General features: G+C 34.7%; 1 protein-coding gene across 1 annotated transcript in view; it reads left to right on the top strand.

Annotated features, from left to right (window-relative positions):
• Positions 1 to 16,956, top strand: part of LOC114342353 (melatonin receptor type 1B-like) — a 48,511-nt gene extending 31,555 nt beyond the window's left edge. Inside the window, exon 3 of the mRNA XM_050658486.1 lies at positions 16,344 to 16,956. Within this exon, the coding sequence (XP_050514443.1) occupies positions 16,344 to 16,797 (454 nt within the window). The 3' untranslated portion in view covers positions 16,798 to 16,956. The remainder of the gene's footprint in view (positions 1 to 16,343) is intronic.
• Positions 16,957 to 17,824: the final 868 nt, after the last annotated feature.

Raw genomic sequence — 17,824 nt, 5'->3', positions numbered from 1 at the left:
TTGCGTGGAAAAAGTAAACATCGCCCTGAGGATTTCAAGATGGTGGCGTCGTTTTCGCGATTCTCCCTTGGTGGCGGTGGGCATAATTCGTACATCGCGTTTATAATTCGCTTATGGAATTTTTGTGGACTTTGTAGTCGCCTATCGACATGGGGCTTTATAAGTTCTTGACCCAGGTTTAGTAAAAATTCTCTGCGTCTAGACGCGTCTGTGAGAAGCTTCATACGCACGAATGGAATCCTTTGTCGTCCACAGTACGTATGCATTCAGACCTGCAATGTCTAGAAGATTTTGAAACAAAACAAATGGCCATCTCTTAGAGGCTCTTTTACAAGAATATTCATTTACCATCTTATCCATAGTATCTACGGCACCTTTTGTAGAATTGTAATGCAAGATTATGTCTGGCTTATAGTCCGTCTCTTCTCCGCTAATTTTATCGTCGTTATGTTCTGTACTCAATAAAATTACTGCCTTATTCTTTTTAGAACCGTAAGACGCCAGTGTTATTTACTCAGTGAAGGCAAAAACTGAGGACTTTTCTTCAGTCATCAGCTGTCAATTGTTCAACCTAATGATAAACGATGTGCTCGCAATGATTAGAAAGACACCTGGTGTTGATGCCCTCCTGTATGCCGATGACCTCCTAATATGGGCATCAAGTAGCAGTCTGAAAGCGCTCGAGGGAGTAATGAACCAGGCTCTCAAAAATCTAGAAAAATGGGCGGATAAAAACTGCCTAACTGTCAGTACAACCAAAACCGTATATCAAGTACTTACCCTTTCAACAAAGCAGACTGCTGTCAAGCTGACATACAAAGGAGTCGACCTGGAAAGAGAGGATGTAACAAAATACCTGGGGGTGTACATAGATAAGAAAATGACGTGGAAACCTCAAATCGAGGACATTGCAGAGAAAGCCACAAAGAGATGTCGACTGCTCAAACGTCTCACAGCAACAAAATGGGGCGCTACGCAAGATGTCTTGGTAGCAACATACAAAACCTATGTCCGGCCGATACTAGAATATGGGAGTGAAGCTACAATAACTGCGAGTACAAACACCACCTCCAAGCTTGAAGTCGCCCAGAACACTGCCCTTCGCGTCATCACCGGTGCTCCAAAATCAACACCGATTACATCAATGGAAGCCCAGACCGGTATTGAACCAATACAATGCTGCTGAGAGCAACACGCGTTAACCTTCTGGGAAAGGCAAAGACGAATACTTCCACAAAAATGGGACGAATATAGACAAGCAGCCTCACGTCTTAAAACACAAACCACTCCGCTTACAGTAGCAAATCAAATCATGGAAAAATACCACATTGACCTGTCGAAAGCCGCCCCCTTCCCAGCGCAAACTACACTCGCCCGCTGTCTACCAAACACAGAATTGCGTCTTGAAAACCATAACGACCCGAAGCACTTATCGTCAGACATTGTCCTAAGGAAAGCCGCCCTAGAGACGATACACACCAATTACCCAGCGCATGAGTGGCTCCACATCTACTGCGATGGCTCCTCGATGCCGGACTCGGGAAGAACAGGAGCAGGATATGTCTCAACGTTCTCCAAAGGCCCCATAGCTGTGGGTGCCCCTCTCACCAACTATGATGGCGAAATTGCTGCTATACACGAAGCCGCTAAAAGTCTCGAGAATCTCCAACACCCCCAAAAAGTTGCCTTCTTCATCGACTGCCAAGCCGCAATCCTCGGCCTGTCGACAAATCGATATACCGACTGTGCCCAAACAATATCTTGCCGCGTCCAACTATCGAACTTGCTGGAAAAAGGGTGGCTGATTACTTTACAATGGATCCCTAGTCATGTCGGTGTTGAAGGGAATGAAGCGGCGGATGAACTTGCAAAAGAAGGCACTACTCTTCCACAGCCCCCTAGCTTCCAATCGTACACATCAGCAAAGTCCACCATTAAAAGAGGAATCAAAGCGAAGATAAAAGACCAGCAAATACAAGCCGGCGCTGGAAAATCTTGGGCTCACCTAATAGAGTCACCAATCCCTCACAACTTGCCGAGACCCATCAGTGTAGCCGCGTTCAGAACAACTACGGGGCATGACTACCTGGCCTCCCATCTACATCGCATCGGCGTCCGTGAAAATGACAACTGTCCACTATGTAATCAGCCCCAGATGGATGCTGCTCACCTCCCAGAGTGCCCAGCCCTGATAACAGACCCACCCGAGGAGGATGAAGATCGCCTACGAGAAAAGGCTCGTCTATACTGGTCAGCGCGCCGCCAAATGGCTAACATGCCAAGGGTGGGCGTTGGCTAGTAAGTAAGTAAGTAGGACTTTTCTTGTCTAGAAATATTGGGTAGTAGGACTGGAGGGATATCCTGCTTGTTTTTTCGAAGTGTTCCACATAATGTTATTTGTCGATCTAGGAGTTGTTTTGCCAAGGGAACACTGGTGAAGAAATTATCAGTAGTGATGCCATAACCAGTTTTTAGAAATGAGACCAAATCAAGTACTACTCTTTTGCCCTGGTCTTTTTCTGGTTTGTTACCATCTTTTCCAGTATAAATCTGAAGGTTAGCAGCATAGGTGATTGTTGCATCAACTAGAGCCCATATTTTGATGCCATACTTGGCTGGTTTTGATTTCATGTAGACTCTAAATGGACACTTACCTCTAAAACTTACAAGTTGTTCATCAACAGTTAGATGAGAGTGGCACTTAAAACTTTCTTTACAGTGTTCTACAAACTTTGTAAACACTTCCCTAAAAGCTGCTAGTTTGTCAGAAGTTCTACGTTCTTCTCTAATGTTCAAATCATCGAATCGCATAAGTGAAATTATATCTAGATATCGGTCGCGTGACATGGCAGCCGGAAAAATAGATCGACTGTACAAAGGGTTTCGACACCACAAAAAGTGCACTGGTTCCCTATTGGCTTTTAGCGCACCCGCCGTAATCAAGAGTCCCAAGACCGCATAAATTTCCACTGAATCAGTGGGCAACCAGGTTCTTGTTTTATTAGGATTTTTCCCATTCCAATCCTGAATGTATTTCTCCGCTTTCTGGTTTGTACATTTGACGATGATCTCTACAATTTTCTCATCTACAAATAATTTGAAGCAATCACTAATTTTAGCGACATTTTTTTCTGTAAGCCCTGGTTTTTCGAGCAAGTCTTTTGTGCGACATCTAGTTTTTCGTAAAAGACGATTTTTCCAAACTGTACCATTCTTGGAAATAAATGTGGAATCTACTGCCCCCAAAACTGGTTTATCAGAATTATTACTGTCGCTCTCAGATGGCTAAAATATAATAAACTCAAGATAGAAATATGGTACATAAAACAAAAATAAAAATTACCTGCAGAATTTCAGGCTCATATTCCGCTACTTCTAAATTATCATCTAATTCTGAATCATCCGATAAACTATCTCTTTCAGAAAGGTAATCATCATCACTTTCCTCTAACCACTGCACTGCAGTTTCACGATCCTGTTCTTTCCGAAGGTCTAACTTTATTTTTTTTCGACATATCGGTAAATCGTGTAATCACAAATGGATAAACTAAAACGGTATGTTAGCACTAAGTCATCCACAGAACTGATTTGTGTGTTATTGCAAACAACAGGTTTGGTGCCGTGCGCAAAACGTCTGGCTTAGTCAGTGGCGTCGACCACAATGAACTGTACCGCGGTTGACGGAGGGGGTACAACTTGTACCCCAAGCACAGTGCTGCACTTTTCATAGGTAAAAATATGTCAAATTGAAAACAAATGGTTGGATATGCTTTTACACATCCCAATGAAGAAGTAACTAGAAGAGTTAAACAAAATTCCAACATTTTTAAAAATTATTCATGAAAAATCGAATTTGGGGTACAATCTGCACCCCCTCCGGTAGCGGAAGGTTAAACAAGGTGTTTTAATTATTTAAAATAGAATTTTAATTTTAAACTATCTATTTACTAATTAAACAATGCTTTAAATTAAAAGTTCGCAGACATTTGATTCCAAGTTATCACATTTTTGTTCCTGATAGTACCATCCAGCTTTTCTCCCTGATGTTGTTATCTCCCGTTCTTTATAAGCCTCCTTTGTTTTCTATCTGATTGTCTATAATAAATATTTGATTTTTTTAACTGACCAGCATGACCAGAGTCAAAATTAACCCCTTAACGTGGACACTCGAGTTAACTCGAGTGTGCTAAACTGGCCAGACTTTGCACACTCGATATAATTCGAGCGGCGTTGTACTTTATGCTACTATAATTTTTTACACTCGAATGCAATCGAGAATTGAAAATAATAATGTGAAAGCAAAAAACACAATCTTTTTTTTATATTTATCATTTACATGGAATTGTAACGTATAACACCTACTTACTCAAGTATAAAATATAATCCTTTTTCTACTTATCATTTACCTACAACGTATCTCTTCCTTGTAAGCCGCTTTCTGAAAAAATTGCGTATTCATATTCTGATTCGCTTATTTCTCAATGTATATGTTAACGGCCAAAACCGATTTCAGGACAAACTAGTTTGGCCTAGGACAAATTAGTTTCTCTTAAGCGCGTTAGGATAAACTAGTATGGCCTAGGCCAAACTAGTTTGTCCTATCGCGCGTAGGCCAAACCAGTTAATCCTAGGCCAAACTAGTGTATCCTGATATAAATACACGCACTTCAGGCCAAACTAGTTTGTCTCTAGTTTTCACTCTAATGGCATATAAAACATCATAATGCTATTCTACATCCCACCAGAATGAAAACAATGGGAACCTTCTCTGGTTACACCTCCGAGGCTTCTACAATTTGCAAGCCATACGGATGCTGAGACTAAGGAAGATGAGGGAATTCTACAATTTGCAATTCACGTCCCATCTGCTCAGCGCGGTAAAGTTCCAACGAGAATAATTCCCTTCGTACTCCAATCAGAGTAAATGTAAATCAAAAATGAATAACCATTTTCAATTTCGTTGCAAAACGAAAATACAGCCGAACCATATTCTAGTCCAATCAGATCAGAGAGTGCAGCAAACACCTCTACCGGTTTCGAAACTTATTAGTCTCTCATCAGGAGGCATATATGCTGCTCTCCCTGATTCCCTCATCTTCCTTAGTCTCAGCATCCGTATGGCTTGCAAATTGTAGAAGCCTCGGAGGTGTAACCAGAGAAAGTTCCCATTGTATTCATTCTGATGGGATGTAGAATAGCATTATGTTGTTTTATATGCCATTAGAGTGAAAACTTAGTCTTTTTTTAATTATTTATTAAAACAATTAAAAAAAGATACGCAACAGCCGGGTTCCAACTGGGGACCTCTCGATCTGCAGTCTAATGTCACTGAGGCACCATCAATTTGTAGATATCGATTTATTAACGTACAATATCATTGCATTAGTCACATTTTTAAAATAGATTGAAATTAAAAAAAATCGATTTATCCATACAGTGTGATTGGTCAGTGGGGTAAAGCTTTGTAGATCCGTTATAAGTAATAGATAGTAATAAAAGTTAATAACAAAAATTGTAGCCAACTTTGATTACATATTGATAATCAGTAATCGTAAATTGTAAGTTTTAGACAATTATTCAGTCATGGCTTACTTAAAATTTGGAAAGATTTAAACCCGTAATTATTAATAATTTTGCTCTGAAAAATGAAAATATCTCGAAAACTAATAAATTTACACATAGGGAATTTTATACAAAAATTATAGTATTGTAATGGTACTTTTCGATAATGATATAAAATACAGGGTGTTCTATTTAAAATTACTGAGAAAATAATGTACTTGCGTTCTGACTCACCCTGTATTCAATATAAATAAATTTACACAACAACCATTTACGAAAATTTTGACAATAAATAAAAAAATATGACGTCAACAAACCATTGACCTTGTGCTTGCTTTTATTGATACAGGTAGTTAAACTTGTTACGATTTTCATATAAACTTGGTTATAACTTTGTAAATACCCCGTATCACATACCAAACATTTATATTTTTGTAATCGAAAAGTTACGAAGATTTCGAATATAAAATAAAATACAGGGTGTTCTATAAAAAAAAACATAAGTTTGGTCTGCCACTATGTTATCGAACACCCTGTAACATTCTAACTAATTTTGTAATGTGAAGCTCAAAGTTCGCTACAAAGTTTTATGGCTATACATTACTATAACGGATCTACGGAGCTTCACCCCACTAATTACTAATCACCCTGTATAATAGCAGTAAAATATTGCATTGTTAGCTAGTTCTAAGCTATCCTGAAAATTTCAGGTGTCTAGATAGCCTAGAACTATTTTTAAAATGGATTACAAAATTTGCGGAGTCCGTGACACCAACCAACCCAAGTATATAAAAAGGTTTTAAAATGATTATTTTTCCAAGAACAAAGTATTCTATTCAATTTATTATTTATATTAAGCCGTACTAGTTCGCTGAATTACTTTCTTCTTCTTGGCTTTTTCTCATTATGAGTTTGCTGTTTTCGTCTTTCATAGCACTCTACTCTCCCAGTCGCCATCTGTGAAGTCTCTATCTACCATAGCATTTCCTATGTGAGTTTTCCATCTCACAGCAGGTCTTCCTCTCCGTCTTCCTCCCCGCGGGTCCCAGTCCAGTAATCTTTTCGGCCACCTGTGATCCGGCATTCTTTGTACATACCCGTACCATTTTTAGATTTTAATTCATTTAAGCTTTTTAATAATATTACAAATTTTCAAGGTAAAACACTTGACTTGATAATATGCTCTGAAAATCATTCATCAAAATATGTAGTAACACAAGACTTAACGCCATTTGTGAAGGAAGATCATTATCACCCTACTCTTAATTTTAATATAGTCTACAATAAAAGTAATAAGCAAAAATTTGAAGTAAATTTGTCCAATGAATATAATTATAAAAAAGCAAATTTTGAACTTTTGGTTAATAATGTCCGAAATACAAATTGGGACGCAGTAAAAAATGAAACAAATGTAGACTTAGCTTTAGAAACTTTTTATGAAATATGGAATAAAATTATACAGAATTGTGTACCAAAATTTAAAACATTCAATAATTCCAAATTATTTCCTAGTTGGTATACACAAGAAATAAAAGATTTAATTAAAAATAAAAATAAATTCAGAAAATTACAGAACATCTCAAATTACTATTTAGAAAAATACAAGGAAAGCAGACGTGCATTAAAATACTTAATAAAAATAGAAGAGAATAAATATTTAAAAGAAGTGCAACAAAATGTGGAGGGTAATATAAATTATTTTTGGAACTATATTAAAAACAAAAAATCCAATTGTACTCATGCTGGAAATTTTGTTTACTTAGGTCAGAATGTTGATGGTGAAAATACAGCTGAAGTATTTGCTAAGTTTTTTGCATCTACATACAACTCAGATAAAGCGACTTATAATTTAGATTTTGGTAATAGTTCTTACTTGCATAATGATTTTTTCGCAATTGAATCAATAGATTACAATGATTTTAAAGAAGCTGTAAAAAAATTAAAGCCAAAGAAAGCTGCGGGTACTGACGGTATTCCACCTTATATATTAAAAGGTTGTAGTGAGTGGTTGATTGAACCGATGGTACATATTTTTAATAGCATAGTTAATTCTAAAGTCTTTCCTACAATTTGGAAAACTGCAGTTACTACACCAATACATAAATCTGGAACATTACAAAACATTGAAAACTACAGACCTGTAGCAATAATGTGTGCTCCCGCCAAACTTTTTGAACAAATTATACATAACAAGTTATATTCATATATAGAAAAGTACGTAATGTCTCAACAGCACGGTTTTGTGCTAAACAAGTCAGTAAATACAAATTTATTTATTTTTGCAGATCAGGTTGCTGACACATTAAGCACTAAATTGCAACTTGATACGATATACACGGATTTTAGAAAAGCTTTTGACCGCGTTAATCATAATGTGTTACTAAAAAAGTTAAGTACTTATGGCTTGTCTAATAATTTTATTGAACTCATCAAAAGTTATCTGGAAAACAGACGTTTTATAGTTCGACACAAAGGTAATGTATCAGGAAAGTTTTACGCCAATTCCGGAGTTCCTCAGGGTTCAAATTTAGGACCTCTTCTCTTTATTATATTCATTAACGACCTTCCTTCTGTTTGTAAATATACTGAGTGTCTTTTATTTGCAGATGATTTAAAAATGTACAAAATTATTCAGTCAGTACGTGATTATATTAAGTTACAGAGAGACATTGATAGTATTTACGAATGGAGTATAGTTAATAAGTTAGAGTTTAATATTAATAAATGCAAAGTTATGACGATAACTCGGTTACAGGAACCAGTTATTTTTGATTATGAGATGGGAGGTGAGAGATTGGCTAGGGTTACTGAAGTAAAAGACTTGGGAGTAACATACAATCAAGTTTTTTCGTTTGGGAAACATATAAATCAGTCGATCTCAGCAGCAAACAAATTGTTTGGATTTATTAGAAGACAGACAATGGCATTTACAAATATTAATACAATAAAATTTCTCTATTTTACTTTAGTGCGACCTAAATTGGAATTTGCAAGCGTAATATGGTTTTGTGAGTATATGTCAACGCTTAAAGAATTAGAAAAGGTACAAAATAAAGTTCTTCGGTATTTGTATTTTAAAAAACACAAAAAATGCCCTGATTATAATTCTGTTAGGTTGGCTCACTTAAGAAACGAGTTTAAAATATTGTCTCTAGGACAAAGAAGGGACTTAATGGTAATTATGTTTATATACAATATAATTAACAATAAGATTAACAGCCCATATTTACTTTCACTCATTCCATTCAATATTGCTCCTCGTCGGACACGATCTTCATTAATGTTCAATATACCTCACAATCTTGTTGCAACAAGATCTCCCCTTGCCAATGCACTTAAGTTATTAAACAATTTTAACAGTTTAATTGATGTAGATTGGTCCTTGAATCGGACAAAGTTTTATAAATTGATACTAAGTCAAATTTTAAACACCTCTATGTAAAAAATATTCAAGCCTCTACAATGCTGGAAGTGATAATGAGATAATTTGTATAATTTTTATATAACTCAGAAAGTCATCTATTTAAAACTATAGAATTGTAAATGTATATTTTTTTTAGCCATGTAATGAGACATTTAGTCTGTATGGTTAATAAATAAATAAATAAATAAATAAATAAATAAATAAATTTCAGGGCTCTACTTTTACTACCACAACTTTTTTGTAATTGACCATTCTGCTTCTATTCTGTTTCATATTTCCTCTTTTCTCATTCTATTCTACCTGGTAATTTGTAAACACCTTCTCATAAACTCCAATTCAACTGTTCGTAAGTATTTTATTTCGTATTATTGTTGTCACTGGCCATTCTTCCGCTCTTGTAGGGTAATATTCAGCACTATGCCCTAAAAAATCCTTTTTTGTTTTCTTTAGTTAGAGTGTTTTTCCATATCACTCCATGGAGTGCTTTCGTGGATTCTTTTCCCCGTACTATTTTCATTCCTATATCTTTCATACAAGTACCATCTCGGTTTATCATTTACCCTAAATACTTGAAAGTATTACAACTCTTAATAGTGTCTTCTAAACTTACGTTTAAATCAGCAACCAATCTGTAATCAATTACATTCGACTAGATTAAATTGGTTTAGACTAGACTAAACTAGTTTATCCTGATATAAAAACATACACTTCAGGATAAACTAGTTTGGCCTGAAGTGTGCGTCTTTATATCAGAATAAGCTAGTTTGGCCTAGGCCATCGAACTTGATGAAAAACATGATAATAGTGAAATTAGAAGAATTGGAAAGAAAACGGAAACAAAACCAAACCGATGCTAATAGAGCTAACAGATTGGCAATCAAGGCAACTCATAAATTAAGGGAAACTAACATATTCATAGATGAAGACTACCCCAATGAAATCCAAATTCAGAGAATTCCAAATGCATATTACGAAAACAGATGAAAGAAGCGAGAGAAAAAGGATATAAGGCAAATATAGTACAACAAATTGTACATAAAAAATAATAAAATTCATACAACAAAGAGCTTAGGCTATAAACAAGGGGAGCAACAAGTTGTAATAGATGGCGATAAGGAATATAATGCAAGATCAAAAGGAGGAAGAACATATATAGCGAAAGGTCTCCTGAGATGGGAAAAAAGGAAAGTGAAATAAATACGATATCGAGAACAGCAACAAATACTGGAACAGTATCAAAAAACTAGAGGATGGACTATTAGCGGACAGTAACAATCAGGGAAATAATGGACAGGAAATAACGGAATTGACAACGCAAAAAAAAGGATATGACTTAATATGTGGATGAGACTAAAAATAAAGCAGAAGTAAAAACAAAACAACGAAAAAGAAAAGAGAGAAGAAGCTATAATGAAAAATCAGAAAATAGGAATAAAAATAGGGAAAGAGGAAAAATGCAGGAAATTGGAAGAGAGCTGAAAAGGTATAATATAGGGATTACAACAATTAAAAAAACACGTTGGAAAAGTCATGGGAGAATAGATAAACAGTATTTCACATTACTATACCCAGGACAGGAAAAACAAGGACAACATGGAGTGGGCTTTATGGTCTCAACCGAACTAAGAGAAAAGATTTTAGAATTCAAACCAATAAATGAAAGATTGGCATGCCTAGAGTAGAAGCTAATTTCTCACTTCTTTGTCCAGGTCTCCGTAACTTGACAATGCAATTTCAAGGTATTTTATTTCCATTACTTGTTCAACACTGATACCATCAATTTCTGTTTTACATATGATTGGTTCTTTACTGATTACTATTGTTTGATTTTCTGAGATGAAATTGTCGGGCTATCAATATTGTGTCGTCTGCGTAGCAGAGTATTTTTACTTCTTTGTTTCCCATTCTGTATTCTCTTCCTTTGTTGACGTTTTTGATGATTTCATCCATGATTAAATTGAAGAGCATAGGACTCAATGAGTCTTCTTGTCTTATTCTATACCTAAATACCTATATCTATAGGTTCTGTAAAATGTCCATCTTTTCTGACTTCCATTTTGTTGTTTTGGTAAATATTTTCAATAGTTTTTATGATACAATATTTGTATAATAGAGGGATTTCTCTATTATACAGAAGATGGATTACATCTTTGAGTCTTACTCTGTCAAATGCTTTCTTCAAGTCAATCAGACATAGAAATGCTGGTCTATTATACTCTAGTGATTTCCCAGTAATTTGCTTTATGACGAATATTGCATCTGTACACGATCTTCCAGTACGAAAACCCTGTTGTTCATCTGCTAAACTTATCCTCCGATTCATTAGGTCTTGCAAAATTTTAGTTGTAAGTTTTAGGCCAGTGTTTAACAAGTTGATACCTCTGTAGTTTTCTGGCTGCTTTTTATCTCCTTTTTTGAATAGTAGAATAAGTTCGCTCGTTCTACATTCATCCGATATTTTATTGTATTTTATGATTTTGTTAATTAATGTTGTTAATTGTTCTGTCATTGCTGCTCCACAAGCTTCAGCTTTTCTGTTCTTCAGCTTTTCGAGTGTTTTTCGTACTTCCTGTGTACTTAGAGTAACATCTTAATTTGTGGTAATTTATGGTGTTTCCGGTTCTGGCATCAGCTGTTCTTCCTCTGCATAGAGCTGTTTTAGATAGTCAATCCATGTATCCTTTTCTATGTGTTTTGGTTCTATTAGTTCCGAAAATTACAACTGATAGACAAAAAAGAAGAGAGAGATATAGAAAATGAATCGAGTATTATTAAAAAAGTATAAATATTGCAGCAGAAGAAAACGTGGGAGTAATACATAGTAAAAAGAAAACCGAATGGTATAATGAGGTATGCAAAGAAATAACAACAAGAAAAATACAGGCCAGAGCTAAATGGATTGGAACAAACAAAATAGAAGATAAAGTGAAATATAAAATCTAAAAAAACGCTAAGAAAATAATAAGAAAAAGCAAACGACAATGGGTAGACAACAAAATGAGAGAGACTGAACAAGAAGGAAAGAAAAGAAATACGAAAAACTTCATCAACAAAATTAAGGAAAATAACAATACATAACCAAGGAAAAATAAACGGAATAAGGAACAAAGAAGAAGTAATAATACTGGAAGATTAGCAATATAAACAAGTTTGGCTGGAACACTTCAGGGAGCTGTTAAGAGAGAAAGAAACGGAGAATCAGGAAATAAATGAAGCTGAAGAAGAAGGAAATATGAAAAACAGAAAGGATGAGACAGACGAACAAAGCCGCAATGGTAAAACCTCAGGCAATGATAGGATCAATTTTGAACTGATAAAATACGGAGGGGACTAACTGAATGAGAGACTATATTTACTAATTAAGAAAATATGGAAGGATGAAAAATACCGTAGGAATGGGAAAATAGGCAGATAATTGTAATATATAAGAAAGGTGTAAAGGAGACCAACAAACATGCAGAAACTACCGAGGGATCACGCTACTCAACACAGCCTATAAAATGTTAACATCGATAATAAACGATTACCAAAGCTACAAGATAAAAGTCGGGCAATATAAGTGTGGATTCACTCAAGGAAGATCGACTATAGACGCCATTCACACAATTAAGCAAATAATGGAAAAAGCAAATGAATACAAAATAGATCTGGAAATGCTGTTTATCGATTTTCAACAGGCATTTGACTCAATAAAAAAACAACAGCTTATAGTGATACTAAAAAACCTGGTGATACCCGGAAAACTTATAAGACTTATTACAATGATTATTATGAAGAGAACTACGGTCAGTATAAGAACACAAAAAGACGAAACGGAAGAAATAATTGTAAATAAAGGATTATCCGTTAAACGCCCAACCTTTTGTAGGTTCCATATATGCCCAAGGGTGGGTAAAAAATGTCCACCTCGAAAATGACTAACATATTTATTGAGAGTTGTTACAAATGTGTAAAATGGATTAAACTTGAGAATTTTATGCTTAGTAAACACAGCACCTTTCAAGATATTGACATAAACCATGTACAAACCTCACAACAAAATTACGATGTACATCAAAATTAAAATATCATTAAAAGCCAGTAATTTGGATTTGTCGATTTTCCCCCATTCTCCCTTTCAGTCTGCTCAGTGTGGCGGATAATTATGTCGATTATGTATTTTTACCTCGATAATTATGTATATTATATTCCTGATAACGAGAAATTATATAGAAACCTATAGTAATAAGTTTCACCGAGGGTGGACATTTTGTGCCCACACATATTTGACTTAAGATATTACTTTTATTTTCAAAAATATCGGTAGAACTAACTTAACATTTGATAAGGGGTTGTGTTTTTAACAATAAATAATTTTTAAAAAATTTTGAAACACGTAATAAATATGTTACAAAGGAATACGCATTAGGTGAACATTTTTTACCCACCCTTGGGCGTTTAAGGGTTAATACAAGGGGATGCGTTATCAACTACTTTATTTAACTTATTATTAGAACATACTATGAGAAAAATAAATAAAGGAAGTCTAAGGACGGGCGGTGGTCAAGTTATTGCATACGCGGATGACATAGTACTAATCACAGAAACAACAGCAATAATGTAAAACATGCTGAATGAAATACTAAAACAAGGAGAAAAAACAGGATTAAAGCTAAATGAAGAAAATACAAAAATAATGAGATTTGGAAGTAAACCGAAAAGAGGTGTCATCACAATCTGCACAAATAAGTTTGAAGAAGTAGAAAAATTTAAATACCTTGGGATAACGATTTCCAAAATAGGAGATAAAAGAGCTGAAATCGAAGAGAAGATTATTACAGCTAACAGGGCTTTCCATTCAAACAAAAAAATCCTCAAGAGCAAAATAATTACGAAGAAGTCCAAAATTATCATTTATAATACAATAATTAGGCCTATATTATGGTATGCTGCGGAAACACTCAATATGCAAAAAAGAGAGGAGGAGGACTTGAGAATATTGGAGAGAAAAGTGATGAGAGCTATACTAGGACCTGTTAGATTGTCTGAAACATAATACAGGATTAGGACTAACAACGAAATAAAACAAGAGCTGAAAGATGAAGATATAATTAAAAAAATTAAACAGCACAAAGTTAGATGGTAGGGGCATATATGGAGAGCAGGTAGCGCAACAACTATCCGTTCAATTTTACAATGTGAACCCGGAGTTAGAAGAAGACGCGGAAGACCTAGAGTAAAATGGTTAAAGGAAGTAACGGATGATTACATAAGGAAGGAATTAGAGACTCGCAGGGAAAGACAGGGGACAGAAAGAAATGGAGAAGCATAGCCAACAGTATCGAGTATAGAGTAGCAGACTGGGTCTGATCCCCCCAAAAAAGATGGCTCTAGATAGCTTTTTAGCGGCTCATCCCCACCTAGGGTATTTAGTCATTTCATTATTATTATTATATGTGGATTAACCATGCTTATTTAAAATTTATTTATCTTTATTACATTTTTCTAAAGTATAAGTAAAATATAAGTATCGTCGCACTAATTCATTTATTTTTAACAAAGAGTATACATACAGGGTGCCCGGATGAAAACGCAATAGAAGCATTATGAGGATTATGAGAATATCTTGCTTGGTCCTCATTGCAATTAAAAAATGTTGAGGTGATTCTTACCCTGGTCTAGGGGTCAAACAAAGTAACACAATCGAAAATACCAGAAAAATTTGTCCTCCTTTAATCAAAAATTGACTCGTAGCTGTGTTTTTTCTGTAACAAAAAAGAAAACTTCTGTTGGAGTGAAAGTAAAGAGGATGCTAAACTCCAACAGTAGTAAGGAAAATATAGAAACTAATGTGCAACTAAATGGGAACAAAAATGAAAATAAAAGAAAATAGCTTCTCATTGGAGAGGCTGAAGTAATAAAATACTACTTTGCTGTAATATTGTGTAGGGGGAAAATGATAAGATGAATGGAGTGATAAATAAATAATAGGTATATGAATATACCTAAGCAAACTGAATGGAGTTGGCTAGCAAGAGATGCAAGAGAACGATTACTTGACACTCAAGGATGGAGACGGCCAATTTTGCATGCCCGTCAAAGAATAGTAGATCAAAGTAGATAGTGATGATGACTAGAAAAGGTAAATACTACAATAAGAATCATGTACTGAAATTACATAAAGAAGAGTAATTGATGAAGAAGAACAAATTAAATAACACTAACAAATCATGGGCGCCAAGAAAATGATAGTCGATCATTTTCCCATTTATCGCACACTGCTGTCAAATATATTAACTCAGTAAATATAAATATAAGCAAACAATAATAAATGATATACGAAATAAATAAATATTTATTAAAAATAACTTATAGATGTTTGACACTCTCTGAGATAAACCAAATTAAATTATTAAGTGACTTTAACATGACAAAAGTTATCGTTAAACATGATATATAATATAACAACAGTCCTGTTATGTATGTTACAAAATTATATACCTCTAACTTATAGGTATATAGGGTACAGCTCACATGAGACTTTTACCAAATGATTATAGTACGCTTGCTACGTACAACTAAATTAAAAACCGACAAATATGAAATATGTATAAATCAGCAGGCACAAGCCTGACTAAAGAAAATACAAGAAAATGAGTTAAGCAGAGTTAAATATACAAATGAATGAAAGAAATTGAAGTTAAGATAAATACCTATACAACGACCTGAATTAACCGAACAATTGAAGTAAACCGAATAAACAACGAAATGTCTGGGAAACAAGCAATTAATATTACAAAATAAATATCAAACCAATAATAAAGTATAAAAACCTAATTTTCTGGGCTTATTCCTTGTGCACAAGAACTTACCGTAGATACAACAGTTTGGGAACTGAATATACCAATTTCCATATGTTTATAAAAGAAGTAAGCTAAATCTTAAAGAAAATGATTAATAATCATAGTACATCAACCAAATGTCTGAGATATAAAACGCAATAGTTACTCAAATCACAAACTAATTGTTCCCAAAAAAACCCAAACGACTCCTAAAAGGTTGCTGCTGCATTCCGGAAAATGAGCACCAGGATGGTGCCAAACTGTATCTCTTGTAGGTCCAGATGTAATAAAGAGAAACTGGAGCTGGAACGCTCCAGTGTGCTCCCAGGTTGACTGACTGGAGCCGGAATAGGTTTCTCTCAGGTGGGTGAGAATCTATGACTTCCCATGTTGTTTTAAGTATATTATTTCCCCAAAAGCCCCGTCGACAAAAATGCCGCAGTTCCTGATAATGCCTGTTTCTTTTTCGCCCATGCACCTTGTATATTTATCCCTTAATAATAGTAATTAAATAAACGCATTTTTATATGTTTTAGGTTTAAATCTCGACCAAACTTTAAGGCCCCAATTACTTTTAATTGGGACAACATGCTGATGCATTCCAACATATACAGTTTTGTGGTCTTTATAATATTTTGGCTTCCATTCGGAGTAGTCTTAGCCATTAGTACGGTACGAAAAATACCAGATAGTCTTTTCTACAATCTAGCATGGTTTGCTATCAGCAAATCTTGTGTCAACAGTATTCTCTACGGCATATCAAATCAACATTTCAGGGGAGCTTACATCAACCTGTTCCAATATTGTTGTTGTAAAACCACAGTAACGTTTTCAAGAAGGCAGCGTCCAGAAGGAATCAGACCTTCTGGAGATGTGCGAGTCCACATTATACCAGGTTATAACATGTACTGCAGTCCACAGCGAGGTAGGGATAATCAAAGTAAAAGAATTTCGTCAAGGACTAATGGTCGGGAAGTGTATGAATTATGATGAGACGATAGAGGAGTATGGATTTAAACCACAGATGTTTGTTTAAATAAGAATAGTTTACGCCGAACCAAATAAAATATGTCTACTTATGGCTATTTTTGTGATTGTTACTTTTACGTTGATTAACGTGTATTTGGTATATTGGCAAATTATTGTATGAACCGCTTTTTAGAAATGTTTAAATACGTTTTTTATAAGGGACTGCCATAAAATTTAAGAATGGATGATTTATTAGCTGTTTTATAAACTCTTAACTAGATTTCATTTTAGTTTTACTCGATTTAGATTATTTTGCAAAAGGTAGGGTATTGAAATTAAAGAGTTCTTTTTTTATGAATGGTTTATTAAATTTAGTACGTCAAAATTATGTACTCCTGTATATCCAGGGACTTACTCTTAGGGTTCAATGTTAGACATATTTCAAATCCTCACAAACCTTCAAAAATATGCATGCACGAATAAAAATGAATTCTACAAACATGAACTACTTACACTTACGTTTACATTTAATACATCTTGCAGATAATTTCGAGGGAAACTGCCGCGACCGTTCGGTGTCTCAAAGCACTAGATACGACAAAGCGGTCATCTCTAGCTGTTATATTATGTCAAATGATGTTGTAATTATGTCTTCGACTAAACAGATCCATAGATAAAATAATGTCCGTACGCTACCTGGTGAGCATAGGAGTAACTAAAGATAATGACATTCTTCTTCCATCTTGCTTTGAGTTTGTGTGTTTGTATAAAAATATTTACATCTTAAAAGTAATTTGATAATCTTCAATCGTATTGTTTTCAAATAGGCTTATAGATATTTCTTCAAATAGCGAATTGAAATTCACTTTTCATTACAAAATATTAAAACATAGCCTAAAAAGTTGTGCAGCAATTTTTGGGTTACATAGTGGAAGTGGAAATGTTCATATGTCTCGTATCATTATATGTATCACAAGAAATATACTGAATGGTTACATCAATCATTGTTACAGCCAATGAAAAAAAAATCTTAATGGAACAATAAAGC

This window comes from Diabrotica virgifera, chromosome 8 (assembly GCF_917563875.1).
Source record: "Diabrotica virgifera virgifera chromosome 8, PGI_DIABVI_V3a".
NCBI lineage: Eukaryota > Metazoa > Arthropoda > Insecta > Coleoptera > Chrysomelidae > Diabrotica > Diabrotica virgifera.
This window is presented reverse-complemented; position numbering and strand designations above follow the sequence as displayed.